Source organism: Athene cunicularia (genome assembly GCF_003259725.1).
Source record: "Athene cunicularia isolate RWA chromosome 1 unlocalized genomic scaffold, athCun1 chr1_part1, whole genome shotgun sequence".
Taxonomy (NCBI): domain Eukaryota; kingdom Metazoa; phylum Chordata; class Aves; order Strigiformes; family Strigidae; genus Athene; species Athene cunicularia.
Window position 1 is genome coordinate 124,375,532 of NW_020799091.1, and position 21,516 is coordinate 124,397,047.

The window sequence follows — 21,516 nt, forward strand, 5'->3', positions numbered from 1 at the left end:
ATTGGTGTGGCCTCTGTTTTTTAAGTGTCATCTTTCATGGTCTAGCCACAGTCCCTACAGAAACAATTTCAGACTCTGCTCTGTGTGCAACACCTGCCCTTCCTGGGGCATTCAGGATCTGTTAATGTCAAATTGTCCTGTGCGAAAGTCCTATCTGAGTGCATCTGTTACAAGACCAGAATTTAGAGCTGTACAGTCAAGTTGAGTGTAGTACCACTTGATAATTCATGGCTATTGTCCAGAGGCATTAATGCTATCTGAATTAGTCCTGTAAAGCACTTAACTTTATTGGTTGTGAGCATATTAATAAAAACTGCCAGATTTGGAATAGTACCAAGTGGTTGTGCACAACAGGCATTGCTTCTTATTATGGTAATAAAGAGGATATGAGTACTTATGCCACTATTAAAATAAAAATCCTAATGGACTGTGGATTTTTTTTTAAGCATTATTTAAAGCTCAGTAAGGTTTTCAAACTTCCTCTGGCCTTTTTTCTTTTTTGCTTTTTAATTTATCCAAGAATCTTCTACTCTCTTAAACTTGACAAGTCAGACATGTTTGTGGAGCCTTGCAGTGGTTTAAGGCATAAATGGTATAAAGATTCTTAATCATTTCATTGGCATAAATAAGAAAGGCAGGTAAAGAATACAAAACTAAAAATCCCAAGGCTTGTGTAGATTCTGCTTTGTAGTTCTTTAACATACTTCTTAGTAAAGGCCTATGTGTATAAAATCTTGTTACCTCTCCTGTTTGCTACTGTTGATATACAGGTTGTTTTTAAGATGTTGTTAGTTGAATGTGTGGTATATTTGGAAGTTATGTGCTAAATACAAAGATTTTAGTGAGATCACACTTATTTGGGGGATAGCTCATCACTATCTAATTTCAGTACTAATTTGTAAAGAAGCTTTTTCTACATTTGAGGAGGATGTTTTAAATGCTTATATTGTGGCATCACTTTGTAATAACACAACCATTGCAGATCTACACTGAAAGATATTCTGATGTTAAAAGCTTTATTTATGAATATCAAGCATATATATATATATATATACACATACATATATATATACACATATATATACACATACATATATATATACACATACATATATATATATATATACACACATACATATATATATATATATATATACACATACATATATATATATATACACATACATATATATATATACACATACATATACATATATATATATACACATACATATATATATATATATATACACATACATATATATATATATATATACACATACATATATATATATAACATGCCTTATGTAGAGGAGAAAAGCCTTCAGCCTTTTAAAGGGCTTCTTAGCTGTTGAGATTAATTTGTAGAACAAATTTTGCTTCACAACTAAATTATCCCTTAATCCCTGAACAATTCAGAAAGCATCTAATGTCACTGAGTTTCAGTGTTGGCAGCTTTTTAAAATTTTTATACCAAAAGTTAGGACATTATTCTGGTAGCTCTTATAAAACAAACTGACCATGTTATTTCAAGATAAAATTAATTTCATATGCTATTATACAACTGTATTTTTCTGGGAATTGTTTTTAAAATCTAGAGAAGCTTCAGAAGCTGATTTGTGGTCACATGGTTTGTTTTAGAATTGAATTTTGTCAGTCTTGATGCTTTATGGGCACATTACCTACCATATCAGTAAACACCTCACCATTAAAGTGGCAATTCAAAATGAAGCATATACAGAGAGTAAGCAAGTTATTTTCTTGGAGCTTCTGAATGATTTTGTTTTGTTAGTTCCCTAATCTTGGTGAGGTTTAATTGCATGGCTCTGTTCTCATGGTGAGGTAGTTTATAAGTGAGCTTTGAAATAATATAAGCTTTGCTAGAAAGGATATCTAATGGGATTTTGGTAGAGGAAGAGAAGATTATGAGGAGAAGATTAGAGTGTTATTGCAGGGATAATGACATAATCACCAGCTTACCAGCACAGGAAGAAAAGTTGGGTGTCACTAAAAGGAAACATTATCTCAAGATGCAAGAGGAGTAGAAAAAGAAAAGAACATAAGATGTGGAGCTTTTAGAATACAAAAGGAAATATCTTTTGAACAGTGAAAGTGTGGCATATTTTCATTCTGCAGTTTTGTGGGGGAAAGAATTTCCTGTCAGGCTCAACCTGAGACATTGAGTCTGTAAGAATCCAACGTACGAAGATCAGGTTTGTATTTGGAATTGAGAAGAACGGGAAATGACACAAAGTATACTGTAAAAAGGATAAGTATTTGCAATACCAAAAACCTGTCTAATGCTACCAGGTGTTTCTTAGTGACAAGACAGTTCATGAAGAGGAGTGCATGCAGGATTATCTTTGGACATAAACTACAGTTTTTATTTTTGATTAGTGTGCCTACACACCACAGTGACATATGTCAGGAGGTAGGACTGAGTCTATTTAAGCTAATAGATTTATGTGAGAAGAGGCAATAAAAAGGAGAGTGGGAGAAGGCTGCAAAAATTACAATGTTCTGAGGAATCTGTCCTTGATTTCAGAATCAAAGACTGCACATGATTTGGGGGAACTGTGCAGTTGGTTAGTACCACCTGCTGAGTCTGGGAGGCAGCAGTTGTGTTTTGGTGACTGATGACTGACTGAATGTGATGCTTTGGAGATTAGGCAAAGTTTGATCTTCCTTAAAATCTGTATCATCTCCCTCCAACTGTTAGCTGTTGGTGAACTACTGAACTGCTTGGATTCTGGGTAATTCACTTTATTTTTTTCCTCTCCCTCACCCCTCCCTCCATCCAGTGGTTTTTAATTGGCAACACATCGTACAAAGTCAGTGCTGCCAGTTCTTTCTACTTCAGTGGTGTGTTTGTTGGAGCAATCTCCTTTGGCCAGCTCTCAGATCGCTTCGGAAGGAAGAAAGTCTATCTCACAGGTAACTACTGCCACCTAACAAAATGAATGAAGTGGATGTGTTGTGTCTCTGAAGATCAGTGCAAGAGCCCAGTTTCTGCTGAGAGGTTGATACACAGCGGTGAATCATGTGCTGTGATCTTGATTTTTTTTGTTGTTGTTGTTGTTTTGTACTTCCGGTATACTTTGGGAATATCTCTCAGGGATGAGAAATCAGTGATTTAACTATTCAATCACCGATCACACTGGGAGGTGTTCTGGATTTAGGAATCATACCATAAGGGCTTGCACTCATGCATGTCATGCTCATAGGATCTCCATAGGTTGCAGTTAATATTTTTAGTAACTTATTAGCAATATTCTTACATGTATAACCTGTTAGGAATTTGTTGCACCTTTTTATCTTCTATCTGCCTGATTTAATTTTTATGTATTTGTGATCCTCCTTGTGTTTTGAAGCTCATAAGCTTTTTTTACTGTCCCCAGATCAAACAACAGTTGGAACTTCATGGGTTTTGAATGTATTTATAAAGTTGTGTGTCAATGGATGAGCATGTAGAATAAAAAAAACGGATTATTTTTTTCAAAGGAACAACCTCATTCAAAGCAGATAAAGGTGGGCCTGCTATGCAGTGCAAACTCCCCATGTACTGTCTCCTGGTAATGTTTCTCTTCTCTAATTTGCACAGGCTACTTTGCAAGAATAAGGGGAGATGCTTGCTCATATTTAATCTGAGGCTTCTGTATGGAGATAAATATCAAGCCATCTTAACTGAAGCCAGACAGCAGTTCTGAGTATATGAACAAATTTTCTGCTGTGAACTGAATTTGAAGGTTTAGTACTGGAATTACATATCCAAACCAACTCCTTTTGTGTCCCCCCTTTTATGATACTGACTTCAGGTACTTAAATTTCTGCCCAAACCTGCATTGTAGTTGTTGACTGTGATTACTTAGTTCAGATGCCACTGAACATCAGGTAAAGATACTGATAAATCTTCTGTTTTTCTTTAGGTACTCTTCTGAAATTAAACCTTTTGCCTTGTTTTCCAGGTTTTGCTCTTGACATCTTGTTTGCCATTGCAAATGGATTCTCACCCTCATATGAATTCTTTGCCATCTCTCGCTTCTTGGTAGGGATGATGAATGGTGGGATGTCACTGGTGGCCTTTGTTCTACTCAATGAGTGTGTGGGTACTGCCTACTGGGCATTAGCAGGTAAAGTTTGAGTGCCACTATATTATTGTCAGAATTTATAGATTTCAGTCTCACACACCAAAGCTAACACCATAGCAGTTGTGAATCGAACTGTGTGACCACAGTCTTTGAGCCCTGCTTTGTTTTGTGTGAACCTCAGATGAGCACAGTAGGTGACTTGGGCCCATTCAGATTTCTGCATTGCTCAACTTGACACAGGTCCAGTTGAAACATCCCCTGTGAATGTTACACAATTGAATACTCATCCAAGGTTTGTGACAGTTAAGCTCTGTCCATCAGAATTTTGGGCTCTGCTAAACAGCTTAGTGTTTGTATGCTAAATATCAATTCCTTCATTCCTGGTCTTCTCAAAAAGAAACCAAAAATGCTTTTATATAATGGGATGATGAGACAACTGTTGTTTAAAAAAAAAAAAAGTCCCATGTGGTAATCAACCTTAGAATTTAGAACAAAAGGTACAGACACCCTTAACTGTCTTGGTTGCTAATGCTGAAGTTGTCCTTCAGGTATGAGTATAAATTGTACCATCACAGTTCTGGGGCCTGGCTTAGTCAGTGACAAATATGCTGAAACAGTTTTGAAACAGGGTATCTTACAAATTATGAGAGCTACAAATGAATACTATATATTCCTAAAAATACTGCTTTTCAAATGGTTTGTAGGATTTATTTTTACACAGACAAATCTAAAACATACTTATATTTGGAATTACAAGACTTACTTCTTTATGGGGCTTTGGGTGAAGAGGATGTAGAGTGCTTTTGGGACTATTGGTCTTTGCAGTTAGTTGTAATACTTCTGCCCTGTATTTGTGAAGGACAAAATATTTGGTCAGATATCTGTGGCTTTGCCTGTATTGCTGAGTGAATTTTCGTAATGAAGCTGTTAGCTTTTGTCTGATCCGGTGTGTTAAGAGTTCTAATGTTCCCTAAAGGAGTGATAATGGTTTTTGTTTTCAATTGTATGTTAGGATCTATTGGTGGCTTGTTCTTTGCTGTGGGAATTGCCCAGTATGCTTTATTAGGGTACTTCATTCGCTCCTGGAGGACTCTGGCTGTTGTGGTTAACCTGGAAGGAACAGTCGTCTTTCTTCTCTCTGTGTAAGTTATATTTCAAACCAGGTTTCATCAAGAAAGGTGTCAAAAATAGGAAAAAGAACAAAAGAAAAAAATTAACAAACCCAACTACTAAGTCAAGGTGCCTTTATAGGATGGCATGAAATGGTGTAACTGAAGTATTTCAACCTCTACCACCGCAAGTTCTGTGCTTTCTTTAAATAGTGGTGCTGCAGCATTTGAAAACATACGTGTACGTTGTATTGTGTATGGATTATTACTCTAGATGGGAACAGTCTCTATCTAGAGTGGTGTAGAGGCACGTCCTATTCTTTAACTGGTACATGTAGATGATATGTCTGGTATGCTACAAGACACTGTATACGCATGTTAAAAGACACAAAAATGTTTTTTGCAGTTATGTGATAACATGTTGTTATAATTACACAGAAGGAACAGCATCAACATTGCTTACACATATAGTCTTAAAGGTGACGTGCAAAAGAAAAATTGGGCAGCTTCCTTTTATTTTTCAAATGTGGATAGGAAGATGGTTTCTTTATTAAGGTAGTAGGGGTTTTATGTCTGTGGACTTAAGCACTGAAAGCTATATGATGCAGTATGCACTTCTTTTCTCATATACTTCCTGATAGCAAAACCTCAGTAACTGAAAGAAGAAAATAACTTTAGCAGTTGTTTAAATTAAGGCTTTTTTCCTTCCAACAACTATTTCAACTATTTAACTTCAGTAACTAACTCTCTGAATAAAGCTCTTTGCTGAAGAATCAACACACTCTTTCAAAGGAAGCATCAGAATTCAGGGAAAGGTCTTAGAGGCTGTTCATGAGGTGAAAGGCAGAGATGACACATGATATTTCAAAACTTACTGGTGTTTGGGGCCTTTGGCAAAGAATTTTTAACTTTCACAGTGATACATACCATTTTTTGAAGTGCTTTACACTTGGGACTTCAGAGGTGTGCTCAGAGGCCTATCTTATTGTAAGAAAGGATTTTTTTATTCCAGATTTCACACTGCCTCCCTCTCAAATTGCTTAAAAATTACTCTCTGCAGAAAATACTACTGGATTATTTTTTTTTCATGGGGAAGAAAACATGTTCCTTTCTGAGCTCTTTTCTTTTATATAAGCACAGAATCACTTTCCTTTAAATTTAAAGGAAAAATGTTATCTCTGATCAGAGGCAAGAATCTTAAAGCTTCTGGTGAAAGAATGAAGTTTAAATTAGCTCTGGGAATCTGAAAATAATAGATTTGTTTTGTAGGCTGTGTTGGAGTTATAGACCTATCAAGTGAACAGTGCACATAGGGAGCAAGAGCACGGTCTTTGCATAGCCTCTGCTTTCTTGTCTACAGGAAAGAATTTGGGAAAAAGTTGGAAAATGGAAGACAACTAGTTGGTGTTACAAATACATCCTTACTTGTAGTAATGTAGTACCTCTCAATTCTCTGAAGACAGGGTCCTAATAATACTGTAACTTGTATTATGGTATGTGTATATATAATCAATGTAATTTCTTGGTATCTAAATTACACATGATTTATGTTCCCTTTCCTTTCATCGTGCTTTGTCTCTGTTTCAGTAAGTGAATTTTTTACCTGAAGGGTTGTTTTAAATTTTTTTTTTTAATACGGAAATGTATTTCAGCCTTATTTCTGTACACAAGCCCAGCCTCATGGAAGAGAAGAGCCCTAAAGCTGTCTGTGTATGTATGTGTGTTTCAGATTCATTCCAGAGTCCCCCCGCTGGCTTTACTCACAAGGCCGACTGAATGAAGCAGAAGATGCCCTCTACCTCATTGCGAAGAGGAACCGCAAGCAGAAGTGCACTTTCTCATTAAAACTCCCAGCAGAGAGGAGCTCCAGAGAGGCTGGCAGCTTCTTGGATCTCTTCCGATACAAGATTCTCTTGGGACGCACCTTGATCATGATGTTTACCTGGTACTTGAAATACTTTGTAGGCCCTGCTGTGCTCCTGTTGTCTCTTTAAGTCTTTGAGAGAGCATGTTGCTAAGAATTGGCTCACTCTGCAGATTGTACTTAGTCTCAGCCCGTATTATTAGAGACACTGTACCTAAAAAGGATCCTTGTATTATAGTATTTCCTTAGTGCATTTGTAACACGAAGCCATTTCTACAGTCTCGCTCTGAGGTGTTTTATCTTTGTGTTTCTTTCATGCTTCTTGAGTCTCAGTTGAGAGCTACCTCTCCCCTTCTGACCCTGAATGGCTGGTGAGATTAGTTATGCTGTCCTCCTCTTTGGTTTAGTGCTGTGTCAGTACTTTGAGTCACATGGATTATTCTTTTTGTGTGTAAGGAGCCTGTTAGGTGGGTGGCCTACCTTGTCTATTGAATCTGTTTATTTTCTTAAGAGAAAGTGCTACCAGTGCTAGCAGTTGCTGTAGGAAGGAGCAGGAACCCATGATGCTGCTTCTAGTCATAAGTGGAAGTTTAACTCCAAAAAGTGCCTGTTTTTTTTCCCAGAGAGCGCTGCTAACCCTGTGCTCTTTTGCTGCTGCTATGAAATAAACCTTGTGTGTGAGTCTTCTGGCATTACTGTTCATACGGTTGTTTTTATAATGCATATATTTGGGGAAGATGTATTGGTTAAGAAAAAAACAAATGGCATTATTTTTTGCCAGCAGATAACACAGAGCTGTTTTCCTGTTGTTTTTTCAAGAGCTTGCTACAGAACAGTTGATTTTTCTGTTCCTTAAATGAGAATTGCTGATTTCCTGCAGGGTGAATTAGTGACATGTTTCTTTCCTCTCTGTAAAGATGACAGCCAGTCAGAGTTACAAAATAAAAATTTAAAAAATCAGATTTGGAAAATGGATAAAACTGGACCAGGGTGTAGAAAATAAAAGAAGATGAAGTATCATCTGAACTGTTTGAGAAAGTGTTTACACACAATTTGGAAAAGTATGGATGCAAGTGAAACCTGATTAAAACCAAAAAGGACAACGACATAATTTCTCAAGTAAAATACAATCATGATCATATTTTAAATTTATTCTGGTTTATGCACATTCTTAAGTGTCGTCTTAAGTTTAACTCAGAATTTGGGTCTGTGCAGAGACAAAAATAGTTTCTTTACCTAGACAGCATCATACACTTGTAGAGAAACGTTAGATCCATCCTCTGAAACACCAAATACAGTTTATAGTGTATTGTGCCAGACCAGTGTGCTGGTTTAAGCCCTGCCGGGACCGGAGACCACATTGCTGTTGCCCCTCTCCCACCCTCAGCCGGTCGGGCTGGAAGTTAAGCACAGACCCCGGCTAAAATAAGAAGAAATTTAATACAACAGTGTGATAAACAATCTGAACAACAACAGTAGCAATGATAACAACAATAAACAGCAATAACAGTGAACAAGACCAAAGATATACAGAAAAGTACCGCAAAATGGTCAGGGAACAAGCCCGCCATGTGAGTCACAACCCCAAAACCAAAAGCGAAAGTAAAAAGGTTCCGCCCCTGGACCTGACGTCAGCATGGTATGAATAACCCGGCTGGAGATCCTTTCCCCCTCTCTGCTGGGGAGACTTGACCCTATCCTAGTTGAATCAGGACACCAGTGCTTTGATTTTGCAGGCAAAACAGCAACTCTGATTTTGTTCTTTTTCTGTCTTTTGCAGGTTTGTGTGCAGCTTGGTTTACTACGGTCTTACCCTTAATGTGGGCGACTTAGGTGGAAGTATTTATGCCAATTTAGCCCTTTCAGGGTTGATAGAAATCCCAGCATACCCAATCTGTATTTACTTGATTAACCAAAAGTGGTAAGTATGAAATTTATTAACCCATTCAGGGTTTGGTTTTACAATTTTTCTCAAAGACAGGTTTCCTATATATTGCATCTCCTAGTTTATATCTGTTGTGTGGGGCTTCCTGCTTCAGTTTGAAAGTGCCATTTATATATCCTTGTTTCAAATAACAGTTTAGCTTGTTCGCAGTAGCTCACCTACTAATAATGAGCGATCTAAATTTGGCTCAGAGAGGACGCTGATCTCTTAGATCAGTCGAACCTCATTGTGCTGACTCCATGATAAACACGAGATGGCGTTCTTCTCACCTCTGTCTCCTAATCCCCATTCTCGCTGTTACCTCAAAGCTGTTGCAGCTAAACTCAGATGAAACTGTCGCGTGGTTTCGTGTAATAGTTGCTGTGTGCACTACCATGTGAGCAGAGCTGTTGATTCAGGTATTTAGCCTTTTCCTGAGCTGTGATATTCTGGACAATGTCTTTCACTTTTTGTAGAATTCACCTCCCAGTCTCTTCTCTGCATGTCTCCTGAGGAGCTTTACAAACGTGCACACACAGTGGGAAGCAAATCAAAATCCTAGAAATTGTCAGTCGCTGCATAAAGACTTCTTGGTGCTCGTTTTATGAGTGCAGTAGAATCTTGTTTAAAAGCAGCATGAGAGGAAGTGTTTGTGGGAGATGGCGTTCAGAATTTCCAACTGGAAATAGAGACAACGTGAATTTAGAGGACTCATTGCTCTGGAAGCTACAGATCTAATGCAGAATAAAGCTTTGTTATCCTTGCACATCAGGTTTGGTCGGAAGCGAACACTGAGTGCATTTCTGTTCCTGGGAGGATTGGCTTGTCTTATTGTCATGTTTCTTCCTAAAAAGAAAGGTAAATGTTTCCTCTTATTTCTGGAGTATGTGATAAGAATTGGTAAACATAGCATCCTACAGCCTAAGAATGTGATGGTTGCCAGTAGATTAGGCTCATATTACATGCAAGTACCAATTTTTTAAGCCGGAGAAGCTAAGTCACAAAAGGTATAAGCAGCAACCTTCCCAAGACCTTAAGGAAAGCTTGATAGAAAGGTTTGGAATTGAAATTTTGTCTTTGGATTCTACCTTTTACTTCTGATCATGCCAATCGCTCCTTTCCATTGTTTGTGACTTACCCCAAGAAACCTCACTCTTTGTGATTATCTCCATTAGCCAAATGATATTTCAATGTAAGTAGTACCCAGACAACTTGTATGTATCTCTCCAAGTGAAAAAACAATGTCAAAATATCTTAAGAATTGAATTTGGGGGCAAGTTTCTGTCTTTTACTCACTGCTCTGTAATGTTCAATACTGATGTGATTGTAGTATTAATGTGGCACATAAAAGTTCAGAGAGCATTCTGAAAATCTGAAGCGAGGAGTGTTTAAGAAATATGAAATGAAATGTCTTTTTTTGTAAAGATACACTAATGTTCCTTTCTCCATTTTTGAATGTTTTTCAAAATAATGGAAAAATTGCACCGTGAGCAATTTTTCCTTTTAAAACGAGATGTATAAATTCATCTTGGCTTCCAAGATCTGTTCATATATAACACCTGTCATGAGGAGAGAAAATGCTTCGAACATTTGAAGCGTGAATCAAAAAGATTAAACATTTATGATGACGGAGTGCATAAGTTGCTCTAGATGAATCTAATAGATAAAACTTTTTTAAAGGGGTGCAAGTCAAGTTTCCAGAAGTATTCCACATGCTTGAGCCGGTAGCAGTCATCAAGTAGATTCTGCCTACCAGTCCAAGTATAACATGTGAAAAGAAAGGGTATTTTTAGAGGACAGAACTGCAAGACCGCAGGAAATCCTGCTGTGTGCTGAGCTGCCCAAGTCAGCCAGGGGTAAGGTACCTTAGGAAGCAAAATGGCTAACTGGCCAGAAACAAGCACCTGTGTCTATTTATGCTGTAGCCTTCCTTGGGAGGTGTTTAATGTGTGTTCTGATGTGCCCAGTATAAGCAAATAAGCACTGATTGTTCTGACAAAACTGCGCTGGATGGGATATTTGGGTTCTTTACAGTGTCTGTCTGTCTTTGGTTTTTCTTCCAGAGTAATAATGTTGGAAGCATGTTATACTATGGAAATGACACCGAATAGGGCTCTTGTTACTAGAAAAACCTTGCTGACTTTTGAAAAATGTATCCATTATTCTTTTCTTCAACTTACGGACAGAACTAGTTTAGTATTGTGTTAGTGGTAGACTCAGAAAATGTTGAGTTTTAGTTTTAGCTTTTACTATGTTTATAGGATTTTTTTTTTTTCTCACACTTCTAAAATTTGATGTTTTAGTAGAGCCTTAATGTGGGATTTTAATTCTTTGAAGATGATGCTTATTGTAACGCTGAAGACAAGGAAAGGAAAACAGTTCCGCTTTTTTCTGGTACTGAGCAGTATTCCATTCTGTGGTCTCTGGAATGCAGTTTTTTTCTATTGGATTATATTTAATAGAATGGACACAATTTTGCCCTAGCAGCGAGTCTGATGTGAATTTAAAATCCATTTTTTCAGTTATTTTGTCACAATAGAGAGTTTTCCTCTTTGTACAAATTTGTTTGCACAGGTAAAGGTAATAAATCTGTAGACACAGAATATATATTATGTTGGATGGTTTCTGCCATTGCCACCTAAAGAAGGCTTCTTGGATTCTCTTGAGTTTTTAGAGTTCTGAAGGTACAGATCACCTCTGACAAATACTGTCCTTTAATTGAAGAACACTTGGCTGTCATAGCAGGTTCTTCAGTAGATTCCTTTTCACTCCATACAGTTGTGTGATTGAAATTATTACGGAAATGTGTTTGAGTGCTCAAAAGCCTTACAAGGGTCACATTTTCTCTGTCAGATACTGGAATGTTTGCAGTGGTGAATAGTCGCTCTCTGTCTTTGCTGGGGAAGCTGACAATCAGTGCTGCATTTAACATTGTCTACATCTACACGTCAGAACTCTATCCCACAGTGATCAGGTAACACAAGTTAATTTTAAGGTCTTTTCTGGTTCTCTTACCTGATCACCTTCTACTTCTCTGGTTTTTTTTCTGTTAAGTATACCTTTTCTTTTGAGATTTTCAGTTACATATAATGATTATCTGTAGTTTTATATGTTAAATTTCTTCCCTTATCCTGTTCTCACTTCCTCTTCCCTCAAATTTGCAGTGTTCTCTTTGGACTAACCATATTCTTTATATAACAATAAAATAGTCCTTTGGCTGCTTGGTATGCTTACAGTCCTCTCTTCACTGATGAGGATAACAAAAGTATTGCTGATATTTATTTAATGAGTGATATTCGTAACTTTTTCTTTGCTTTATAAACCAGACAACTCTATTAAACATTCATGCTTGCTTAACCAGCAGCACTGAAGGTGACTGGCTAATAAGCTTTGTAAAAGTAGCTTGATGCTTTGTAGGCCATATGTAAGCAGCAGTAAGGGTTCACTCACTAGAGGCAGAAGTACCCCGTGCTTGTGCTGACAGAGCAGACAAAATCATATGGGTGCAATTTTTAATAGATATTTTAACCACATATTATTGTCAATCATCAGCCACCAGTGAAACTATACTGTGGGATTTTAATGAGCAAACCTGCTGATAAATTGGATTTGGATAAAGGAACTTAGCCAAAGTTTCAGGCAGAGACAAGATGCTTTAACTGAAATAGCACTTTTTTTGCTCTCTATATGTGTATGTATGTTAGAATTCTGAATGTGCAGAGGATTTTTGCTTCTCTTTAAGCACAAAACATATGTTTTAATTCCTGTCTTGGGAAGCTTTCAGTTACATTCGACTTTGCCAATTAATGTGGTCAGGGTCATGATTGAGATTTATTTCTTTCCTTGCTCAGTGGCATTTTTGAAAAGTTATTATTTCTCCTATGCACATGTCACTGATTAACGATTTTTGTTTTCTTAGGAATGTTGGAATGGGTGCCTGCTCCATGTTTTCCCGTGTCGGTGGAATCATTGCTCCTTTCATCCCTTCACTGGTTTGTCTGAATTTCCCACTGTTATGTATATTTTAATTTTGTGGCTCTGATGTATTAGAGTCTTAAAGAGGTGGGAGTATTTTGGATAAATTATGTACATAAACCAAGATATGTAAATGGTGTGGCTTAACAGTATTGTGGTAGGCCAAAGGCATTGTGATATAATCTGTGTGATGAGACAAAAACTCAACATTACTTAGTTCAGAAGGTGTTTTAGCCCTGTAAAGAATTTTGGGACTTAGCTAGTGGACTTCAGCAATATAGTAATTTCAGAATACAAGATGGCAGTACTCAATTTTAAAACCTTAAGCGAGCTTTAGCAAAAACCTGATGTAGTCAAAGGTCTACTGCATCAAGATAAAGCATATGGGCTCAATAACTCATATTTCTGAGAATAAATTGGTTTTACTGGCAGTGCACTTCACTGAATATCCATGGACTATAATTATGAGTGAAGTGTTTTATCTTTCAATGAAGGAAGATGAGGTTTAGACCTGATATACCAGTGAGGCTTTTGGGCAGAAACTTCACAGCAATCTCAAGGCAAAGAAAAATTCTGAAGAATGAAACATGGGGATGATACTGTTATTTTGCTCTCTAGTCTTATGCCTATTTAGGTAAAAGAGTGTGCCAGTTTCTCACACAAAGTGTGTGCTGAGGTCAAGTGACAATTCCTTTAATGCAACAGATTTAATCTGGAATAACTTTCCTCTCTGCCATTTGCCATCTTGTTATGTCAGGCAGAGGGCTAGCAGAAGGGCAGATGAGCACAGTGAGCCTTGTAATCTTCAGAATGAAACATTGGGGAGGTGAGAGTGTGAGCACCTCTAGCATACAACAGGCAAAGCCAAAACTGGTGCAGGTCTCCCGGGTAGATAGAAGAGACAGTTTTTATGTAGCAGTTGGGGCATCCATTATGTTGTATCTAGCAGAGATAAGGCACTGCGGGAGACCTGAAGTTTGGATCATCACATTTTAAGGGGTGCCATGAAAGTGAAAATAGCTCTGTTTTACATAACAAATTAACATTGATTTGAGGAAAGAATTAAGAATTTTTGTGTTTTGGAATTTCAACTATTTTAATGCATTTTCAGTATCTTGTCTGGTGATCTTATAAAAAGGACGGGATTGCAAAAAGTTAGTTGCTGAGATGAGAGATGAAATATTGCTCTTGTATTTGATCACAGCCTGTTTTCTCAGTTTAGAACTGCTTTATACTATACAAAGTGAGTTTTTGAAACAAACAGTGAAACTCGCCTTTTTTTTAGATGAGCCTGCTTTATCAGACATCTGAAAGTGAACGTACACATTTTGGAGCTATATTGTAGATGACTTATACTTTTGCACACACCTTTCCCCATTGTAGTTTTGCTTGTAACAAGCCATGTGAAAACATTACTTAGGCTGTCAGGTGTGATGACAGGAAGATCAAAGCTCAGTTGAAGCTAAAACGAGCAAGGAACATAAATAGGGATTCCATCAGCTAAAGAAAGTTTAGAGACAATGTTTAGCACCTTGTTGAATGGGATGGACATGCTATTGGTGGATGAGATGGATTAAGCTGAAATACTTAACAATTTTGCTTTAGTCTTCATAGGCAAAACCTGACCCCAGGACCATGTCAGCACAGTTGAGGAAGCAGAGGGCCAACAAACAGTAGAGGAGCAATAGGTTCAAGAACACTGAAAGCAGAAAGTTTTCCATTCTGTGGGATAGGATTCCATAAGAGGTGGTAAAAGAGCTGCCTGTGATAGTGAGGCAGGTGTCTGTCATCTGTGATAAACCATTGTAGAGAAAGGTCACTGATAACTGTGGGGGAAAAAAGTTAATGGTATGTGAGTCTCTAAGATCAGAAGGTGGATTCAAGGAGTTACAGGCTGAGCAGCTCAGACTCAGTCTCTGGGAAGATCATGGGACATGACCTCTCAGAGTCTGTTTCTGAGCATGTGAAGGCCAAGAGGGTAATTAATTAAGATCAGTGAACACGGGTTTACTAAGGACAATTCATTCTCAGCCAGTTTGATTTGGTAGTCAGCCATTTCATCACAGAAGGCAATATGGATGAGGAAAGGGAGGAGAGCAGGAAGGGCTTTTGTAAGGCTTTTGACATGTCCCACAACATTGTTTGGAAGCTGAGGAAGTGTGTTCTGGATGAAAGGAATATTAGATTGGTATGTTACATAGACCACCAGGCTCGAAGGTATAGCAACAGGCTCGGTGTTTGGTGTGGTGACAAGTAGGTGATAAGATAGAATACATCCTCCTCATATTTTTAGAATATGCAAAATATGGAATGATTGCCACACCAAATGGTGTTGGTACATCTTGTAGATCTTGACCCCAGTGGGACCTTTTGGGCCAACAGAAATCCCATGAAGGCTAACAGGAATAAAATTCTGTTTCTGGTGTGGACTAATTAGATGGTCAGTAGAGGCTGGGAACCAACTGGCTGAATAGAAGCCTTGCTGGAAGAGATCTGGGTACAACAGTGGATGACAAGTTAAAAGGGAGCTAGTAGTGTCTTCTCCTCACAAACAGGCAAACTTCACACTGAGCTACATCAGGCCCAATTCAGTATGTGTTCCCTACCAGTTCTAGAGGGATGTTGAAAAATCTGGGAGGGTCCAGTGGAGGGTAACTGAGATGGTCAGGGGACTAGAGTGTGTGGCTTCAGATGAAAGCTTGAGAGAATATTGTACCTTTGACCTTCCCAGCAGCATGGAACAGTTCAACAGGGGTCAGTGGCCACAGATTTTTGGCTTGGGAGTTAGATAGGAAATTTGGAAGATACTTCTTTTGAGAGGCTTAATGCAGCCCTGGAACAGTCTACTCAGAGGGGGAATCACCATCCTTGGAGTTTTTTCAGTACTTGGTTGCACAAAGCTATGGCTGACCCGGCTTACTGTTGGCTGTGGTCGTGCTTTAGAGTAGGTATTTGGCCTGGATGACTTCAAGAGATCTTTTCAAACCAGCCTGTCTGTGATTCTGTGATACCTCTTTCCTGCTACAAAGAGATGTTGTGTGTGTTTAAAAACTAGATATGTTATGGACAAGAACTGAATATGAATTCAACAGGCATTTGTTTTAAAGTCCATCCCAAAATCTGTGTGGGTATAATTGTATTGATAATATACAATTGACAATATTGGTTAAAAAAAAGAGAAAAGTAAGACTGATAATTTCTATGCTAAATATGAACATAACCTTTACAACTATTCCATCTGGCAAACGTTAAGTGCTTTATTATGCAGTATGAACTAGAGAGAACTGATCTCAACCTGACTCTCTCTCCTTTTTTCCAGAAATCTGTACAGTGGTCTCTGCCTTACATTGTGTTTGGAGCAACTGGTCTTTTGTCTGGGCTCTTAAGTTTATTGTTGCCAGAGACCTTAAACAGCCCTTTGCTAGAAACTATTTCAGATCTGCAGGTATGCTCGTACTGGAGGCTGGGTGATGAAGCCATGTCATTACAAGCCCTGGATGGCTCACAGGTATATTCATTTTTTTCTTAGTGCTCTTCTGTTGTGTTTATTTCAGCTGTCAGCTTGAATATGCCACTCTAAATAGATGGGGATAGTGATTCTTGGCTTGTGGAGGACAGGCCCCAAGGAGATACAGAAGATATGTTTAGTAGCCTTACCATCACATCTGAAATGTTGTCTGGAAATGCAAGCTGAAACATAGCTGGGTTATTTCATCCCTTCAAGGCTAAAAGCTTACAATCTTTTCCTTTGGGATAAAGGATTTGGTGGTGTCTGTGCCTCTCTAGTCTCTAAGATGGATTGCTGCAGCATGCTTCATGTAGTGCTGGCCAGTGAAGTTTGAGAAGCCTTAGATGCTAAAGAAAACAAGCCTGCTTGTGATGGGCTCTTTGTACACTATACTTCTGCCCTGACCTGCACTGGCTGTTCTGCAATGTCAGTTGTTAGGTCTATCTTAAAAAGCCTTTGAATGGATTAAAGCTAGCCTAACATCTGAGATCTACCCACTGTTGATTCTGGGAAGGAAATGAGATTTGCTGAAAACATTGGAACTACAAAACTCCCAGGCATAAGCATAAATAAATGTGGCACCAGGATGGTTTTCAGTGAGGTTTCTTTGAATATTGTTTTTTCATATCGCTTCATACTTTATTTTGTCAAATTCCTGGACATTTCCTGAGGTGTGTTACATGTTCCAGTTGTGTGGAGGTTTTTTTACGTGGCTGCTCCTCTGTGAACAGAGGGGTATTAGGGAGAAGTAGCTGGAGAGCTGGAAGTGGGTGTTAGAATTTGAGTAAGGTTTTAATGTTTAAATCCTGGTCCCAGAATTTAAGTATCAGTGGACTAATAAAAATTGAATAACTGGTCAGAAGACTTGAAGGGCAACTCATAACAAAAAAATGTTAGTTTTGCCATTCGGCTGAGATGAGACAGAATCCTTAAAAAACCTTTTACTTTCATTTGCTTGGTTTTGATTCATTTTTGGTCAAGCAGTCTGAGATTCACAGGTAGTCATAAACTTTATTTCACAGGAACCAGGGGGCAGAGTAACATTTATTTCTAGAATGAGAACAGTTGCTTCCTTTCAAAGGCTTCAACATGTTGCCTTGTTTACCAATTTTAGCTGTAATAATTTTTGACAGGACAGCACAGTTTAGTGACAAAAGCACCCTTGAAGAAGGCTTGAAAGAGGCAGCCCTGTAACAGTTTTATACTTTAGCTACTTTACATGCACATTTTATAAACATTTTTAACCATACTGGATAATGTGTTACGGCACCACATTGTTGCTGGCTACGCAAATCCATCATACACATTTACATCAAGTTTACACCAGCTGTTATTTTGGTAATTACATCATTATTACATCTTAACTGTGCAGATGGCTTACTAACAAAAAACAATTCTAGCAAACAGTGCAGGTGTTACAACTTAGAGGGGGGAAAGTCACATTTTTTCTTTTTCCTTTCTAACCAAGTAAGGTCAGTATTGCCCTTTGGGGTGACAAGTATTGTCTGTCTATCAATATTTGCACAACTTGGTTCACTTAAGTCAAGAAGGTTTAAATCTTCCTTGCTTGCACTTCTGCAGGCTTCTTAAAAATCCCAACCTGAAAAAAAAAAAACCACCCACCACTCTTCAGGAACACTTTTCTCCAAATAGATAAAAATTATTGAATCCAAATGAAAAAGTCATTGGTTCAGGGCTGAAGTAAACCTGTAACTTCAGTGAAGTTGTATCTGGAATGACTGTGACACATTAGGGGTTTATTTTAAAGCTCACAAAGAAAGTGCTGATAAAATGGAAGGCTGTTAAACATTAACCCTATTCGACAAGGCCATGGAGAGGTCTTACAAAGCTGCTGTAAGAAAGGTGTAGAATTTATTTGGCATACACTGAATTCCCCCTGCGGAATCCATTGTCCTTTGTACCACTTTCAAAATAATGTGTTCTGGTTGCCCAGAATGGAGGTTTTGTCCCTATTAACATAAATGACTGTGATATTCAAGTTGGACAGCATCCAGTGATAGCCTGACTTTCCTCAAATAATTTTAGAAATCCAGAAAAAAGCATAACATGATTCCCTTTATATCTTCTGACAGGTCTTAGTGCTCAAACTGTTTGAAATTCCTTTGCAGTTAACTCACATTGCTGTAGCAAAACTCCTCTGAAGACAGATCTAAAGCTACAGATTTTGCTTGCATGGTACTGTCAGTCAGGAATATGATTTCCATTTCTCTATTTTTCACCCTCTCTCTCACCCTTCTTCACATATGACTAGGCAGGCAGAAGTCTTGGGGTGGATGCAAGCATACTGGGAAAAAAATCCTAAATATTCAAGCTAGATTGAGTTTATACTAGCAAGAGACTCTTTTTAACTGGAATAATTTGCATCAGTTCCGTGGAAAAACGCTACACTGTCCAAATAAAAACCAATTAGCTGTAATAGCTGACTTTAGTTTGCGTATATGATATAAATTGTTGTTAAAAGGACTCTGGGTGGAGTAGATATGACTAAGATAGGGAGTTTACTTTCTGAACATATGAAGTGGTATTATTTTTTCCCTTTTCCGTAACACCTTTAGTTAGGGTTGCAAGGGGGATCTTTTTAATTAAACTTGCATAGGAAAATGCCCACACCACACATGGAGAAGTAATAATTCAGGATGGGGAAGCTTTTACCTAATCAAGTAATCTGTGTGTTCTGAGCCTCTGTTTCCAGTAGCTCACCACAGAGTAGGGACCTTAGACTTAAATTAAGAAAGCTGAATAGATTACCACTTCAGAACTATTCTGGCCAGTCTCTCTCCTGAATGTATTCTCTAGTGTACTGGTGGAGCAAAGAAAGTCCATCCACTAGAAGCCTATCTCTTTTTAAAGAGATTTTGAAGAACCAAGGACACAAAGAAACCTCAGTTCACATAATGTCTTTCACAAAGCTTTAACAAAGTGATCTGACCTGCCTTTTCTTACTGTTTTCTCTACCAGCATTCCATCAGAGGTGTAGCGGTTCATGTTTATGTATTTTGAAATTGATTCAGTGGCTTCTTCACTAACAGATTATTTCATTTTTGTTTCTAGTCTGGAGACAAAGACAGTTCTGCAGGGAGTGGAAGTGAAGATGAGGAGTTTTATGATGCTGATGAAGAGACTCATATGATCAAGTAATGAAGAAACACTGGCCTATTTTATGCATTTCCTTACTTGTCTAGTCAGTCCAGCTGTAAGACGAGTACTGGGGACCTCACCAGTCAGGGAATGTAACTGGACAAGTGCCTGTGTTTTTCCTGACTAGGAGAGGGGTTTGAGTACCATTCAGACTAATGACACCAGTGATGCTCTCTGTACAAGACAGCCATTCAAATTCTTGTGGTTCAAACGGGCTGCATTTGAAGCCAGGTGAGTCAGCAAGGATGGGATGATGTACTTCTGAAGCCTAGGAAGTTACCTGGGCTTACACAGATTTGGACAGATCATCAAAGCACATGTTTATATTTTATTTTCAAGGTGGTTGATTTTGATTCAGTATAAATCGATAAACATCCACTTTTTTTTTGTGGCGTGAAAGTGGTCACAGTGTGCTGTGTGCTACTCCAGTGGGAACGAATTCCTGAAACCGTATGTTAAAATGGCTTCTGCCTATTGAATAGGGGAGAGGCAGCTATGAACATAAGGTTTCTCTCTCTACACGGACACCTGTATAGAGTCACAGAGTGCAGCTGGTTAATCATGAGCTGTGCATTAACTTAGTGATAGTGGAAGGCCAGGAGGAAGGACTGTGGAAAAGAGCAACCATAAAGCCTGGAGACATAAAGGACATAACTGATTTATTTTTTTTTTAACTTCTTTTAATCTGCCAAGCATTTTCTTGGGCTGTATTACGCATACGTGTGCCACATGTCCACATCTCAGCACTGCTGTTTATAGCTTTCCCTGTTTTACCTTATCTTCACTTTGCTATAAATATTGAAGCTCAGCAACTTCTCTGTGTAGTGAAATAGTTCTGTGAAGGGTATAATTTCATGGGTGGGACATAGTTGAGGTATTTATCACATACTCTGTGTGTGAGATGTGTGTTAGAATATATAGCTCATTTTTGCAGACCTATCTGTGTCTTTATTTCTGGAAGAAACTTAACTCTGAAGTGGTAAGAGGAACTTTGGGTTGCTGTTACACTTTGGGGGTCATTGCCAAGAAGCTGATAGTATTTATTTAATCTTGTGTATAGATAAAGTTCTCATTTAAAAAAAAAAAAAAGCAAACATCTTTGACACAATGTTTGGTTACTTGATGTTGTTTCTTAACCAGATGCTTGCTCAAACACTTGGTTCCTTGACCTTGTTGAGGAAGACAACTTCGCTCTCCTGTTTACACTGAACTTTCTGTAAGTGCTTCATTAAAAGGATAGGGAATCTTGAAACATGAAACATGAACATGTGAAATGTTCCAACTACAAAGATGAGGCCTTACAAAGATGCAGTTTTCTTGATTACATTGTTATCTTCATCCTCTACCTTGTGAGTTTCCATTTATTAAGATTGAGTTCCACAAAATGTTTGTTAGTCTTTATACTTAGAGTTCCTATCAAAGTGCCACACAATGGCAGCAAGTATATAATCAAGCTTGCTAGCCGTTTTTGTGGATGTTAGACTAAAAATTTGATTTAAAAAAAATCGAAAAGCTGGCTGCTGAATATTTTCTGGTTAAACTGGGAAGTTCCTTTACTCTGAAAGGAAGTGGAAGTGAGCATCATCTGAAGTTTGCAGCTAACTGCTTAGACTTCGTTCACTGGGAACTGCAACGCTGAGCAAAGTGCAAGTACCCTTGTTGGTGCAGAGGGCAGCCCAGAAGCTGCAGATTTATACATGCAGTACTCCCACTTGGCCTGAACTTGGCACTGACTGTGAGCAAAGTTGGGAACTTCAGTCCCTGTGGACAATGTGTCAGTATCGTGATTTTTGCCTGTGTTACAAGCTTCACTAGAAGAATTCCAGCCTGCAGCCTTCACTTTTCTTTTTTTCCAGACTATTGAATAGTTGCTGTAGATGTGGCAGAGC

General features: G+C 38.2%; 1 protein-coding gene across 3 annotated transcripts in view; it reads left to right on the forward strand.

Moving 5' to 3' along the window:
- SLC22A15 (solute carrier family 22 member 15) overlaps nucleotides 1–19,631 on the forward strand; it is a 33,597-nt gene extending 13,966 nt beyond the window's left edge. Inside the window, exons 3-12 of one of the 3 annotated variants that reach the window (XM_026853340.1) lie at nucleotides 2,802–2,934; nucleotides 3,966–4,130; nucleotides 5,101–5,230; nucleotides 6,927–7,142; nucleotides 8,842–8,982; nucleotides 9,758–9,843; nucleotides 11,839–11,959; nucleotides 12,905–12,977; nucleotides 16,280–16,468; nucleotides 19,541–19,631. In XM_026853340.1, coding sequence (XP_026709141.1) covers nucleotides 2,802–2,934; nucleotides 3,966–4,130; nucleotides 5,101–5,230; nucleotides 6,927–7,142; nucleotides 8,842–8,982; nucleotides 9,758–9,843; nucleotides 11,839–11,959; nucleotides 12,905–12,977; nucleotides 16,280–16,468; nucleotides 19,541–19,627 — 1,341 coding nt within the window. In that variant the 3' untranslated portion in view covers nucleotides 19,628–19,631. Of the gene's footprint in view, nucleotides 1–2,801; nucleotides 2,935–3,965; nucleotides 4,131–5,100; nucleotides 5,231–6,926; nucleotides 7,143–8,841; nucleotides 8,983–9,757; nucleotides 9,844–11,838; nucleotides 11,960–12,904; nucleotides 12,978–14,565; nucleotides 14,980–16,279; nucleotides 16,469–19,540 lie in introns of those variants that run through there. The other 2 variants (XM_026853350.1, XM_026853361.1) reach the window with 2 other exon arrangements.
- The last annotated feature ends 1,885 nt before the right edge of the window (nucleotides 19,632–21,516 follow it).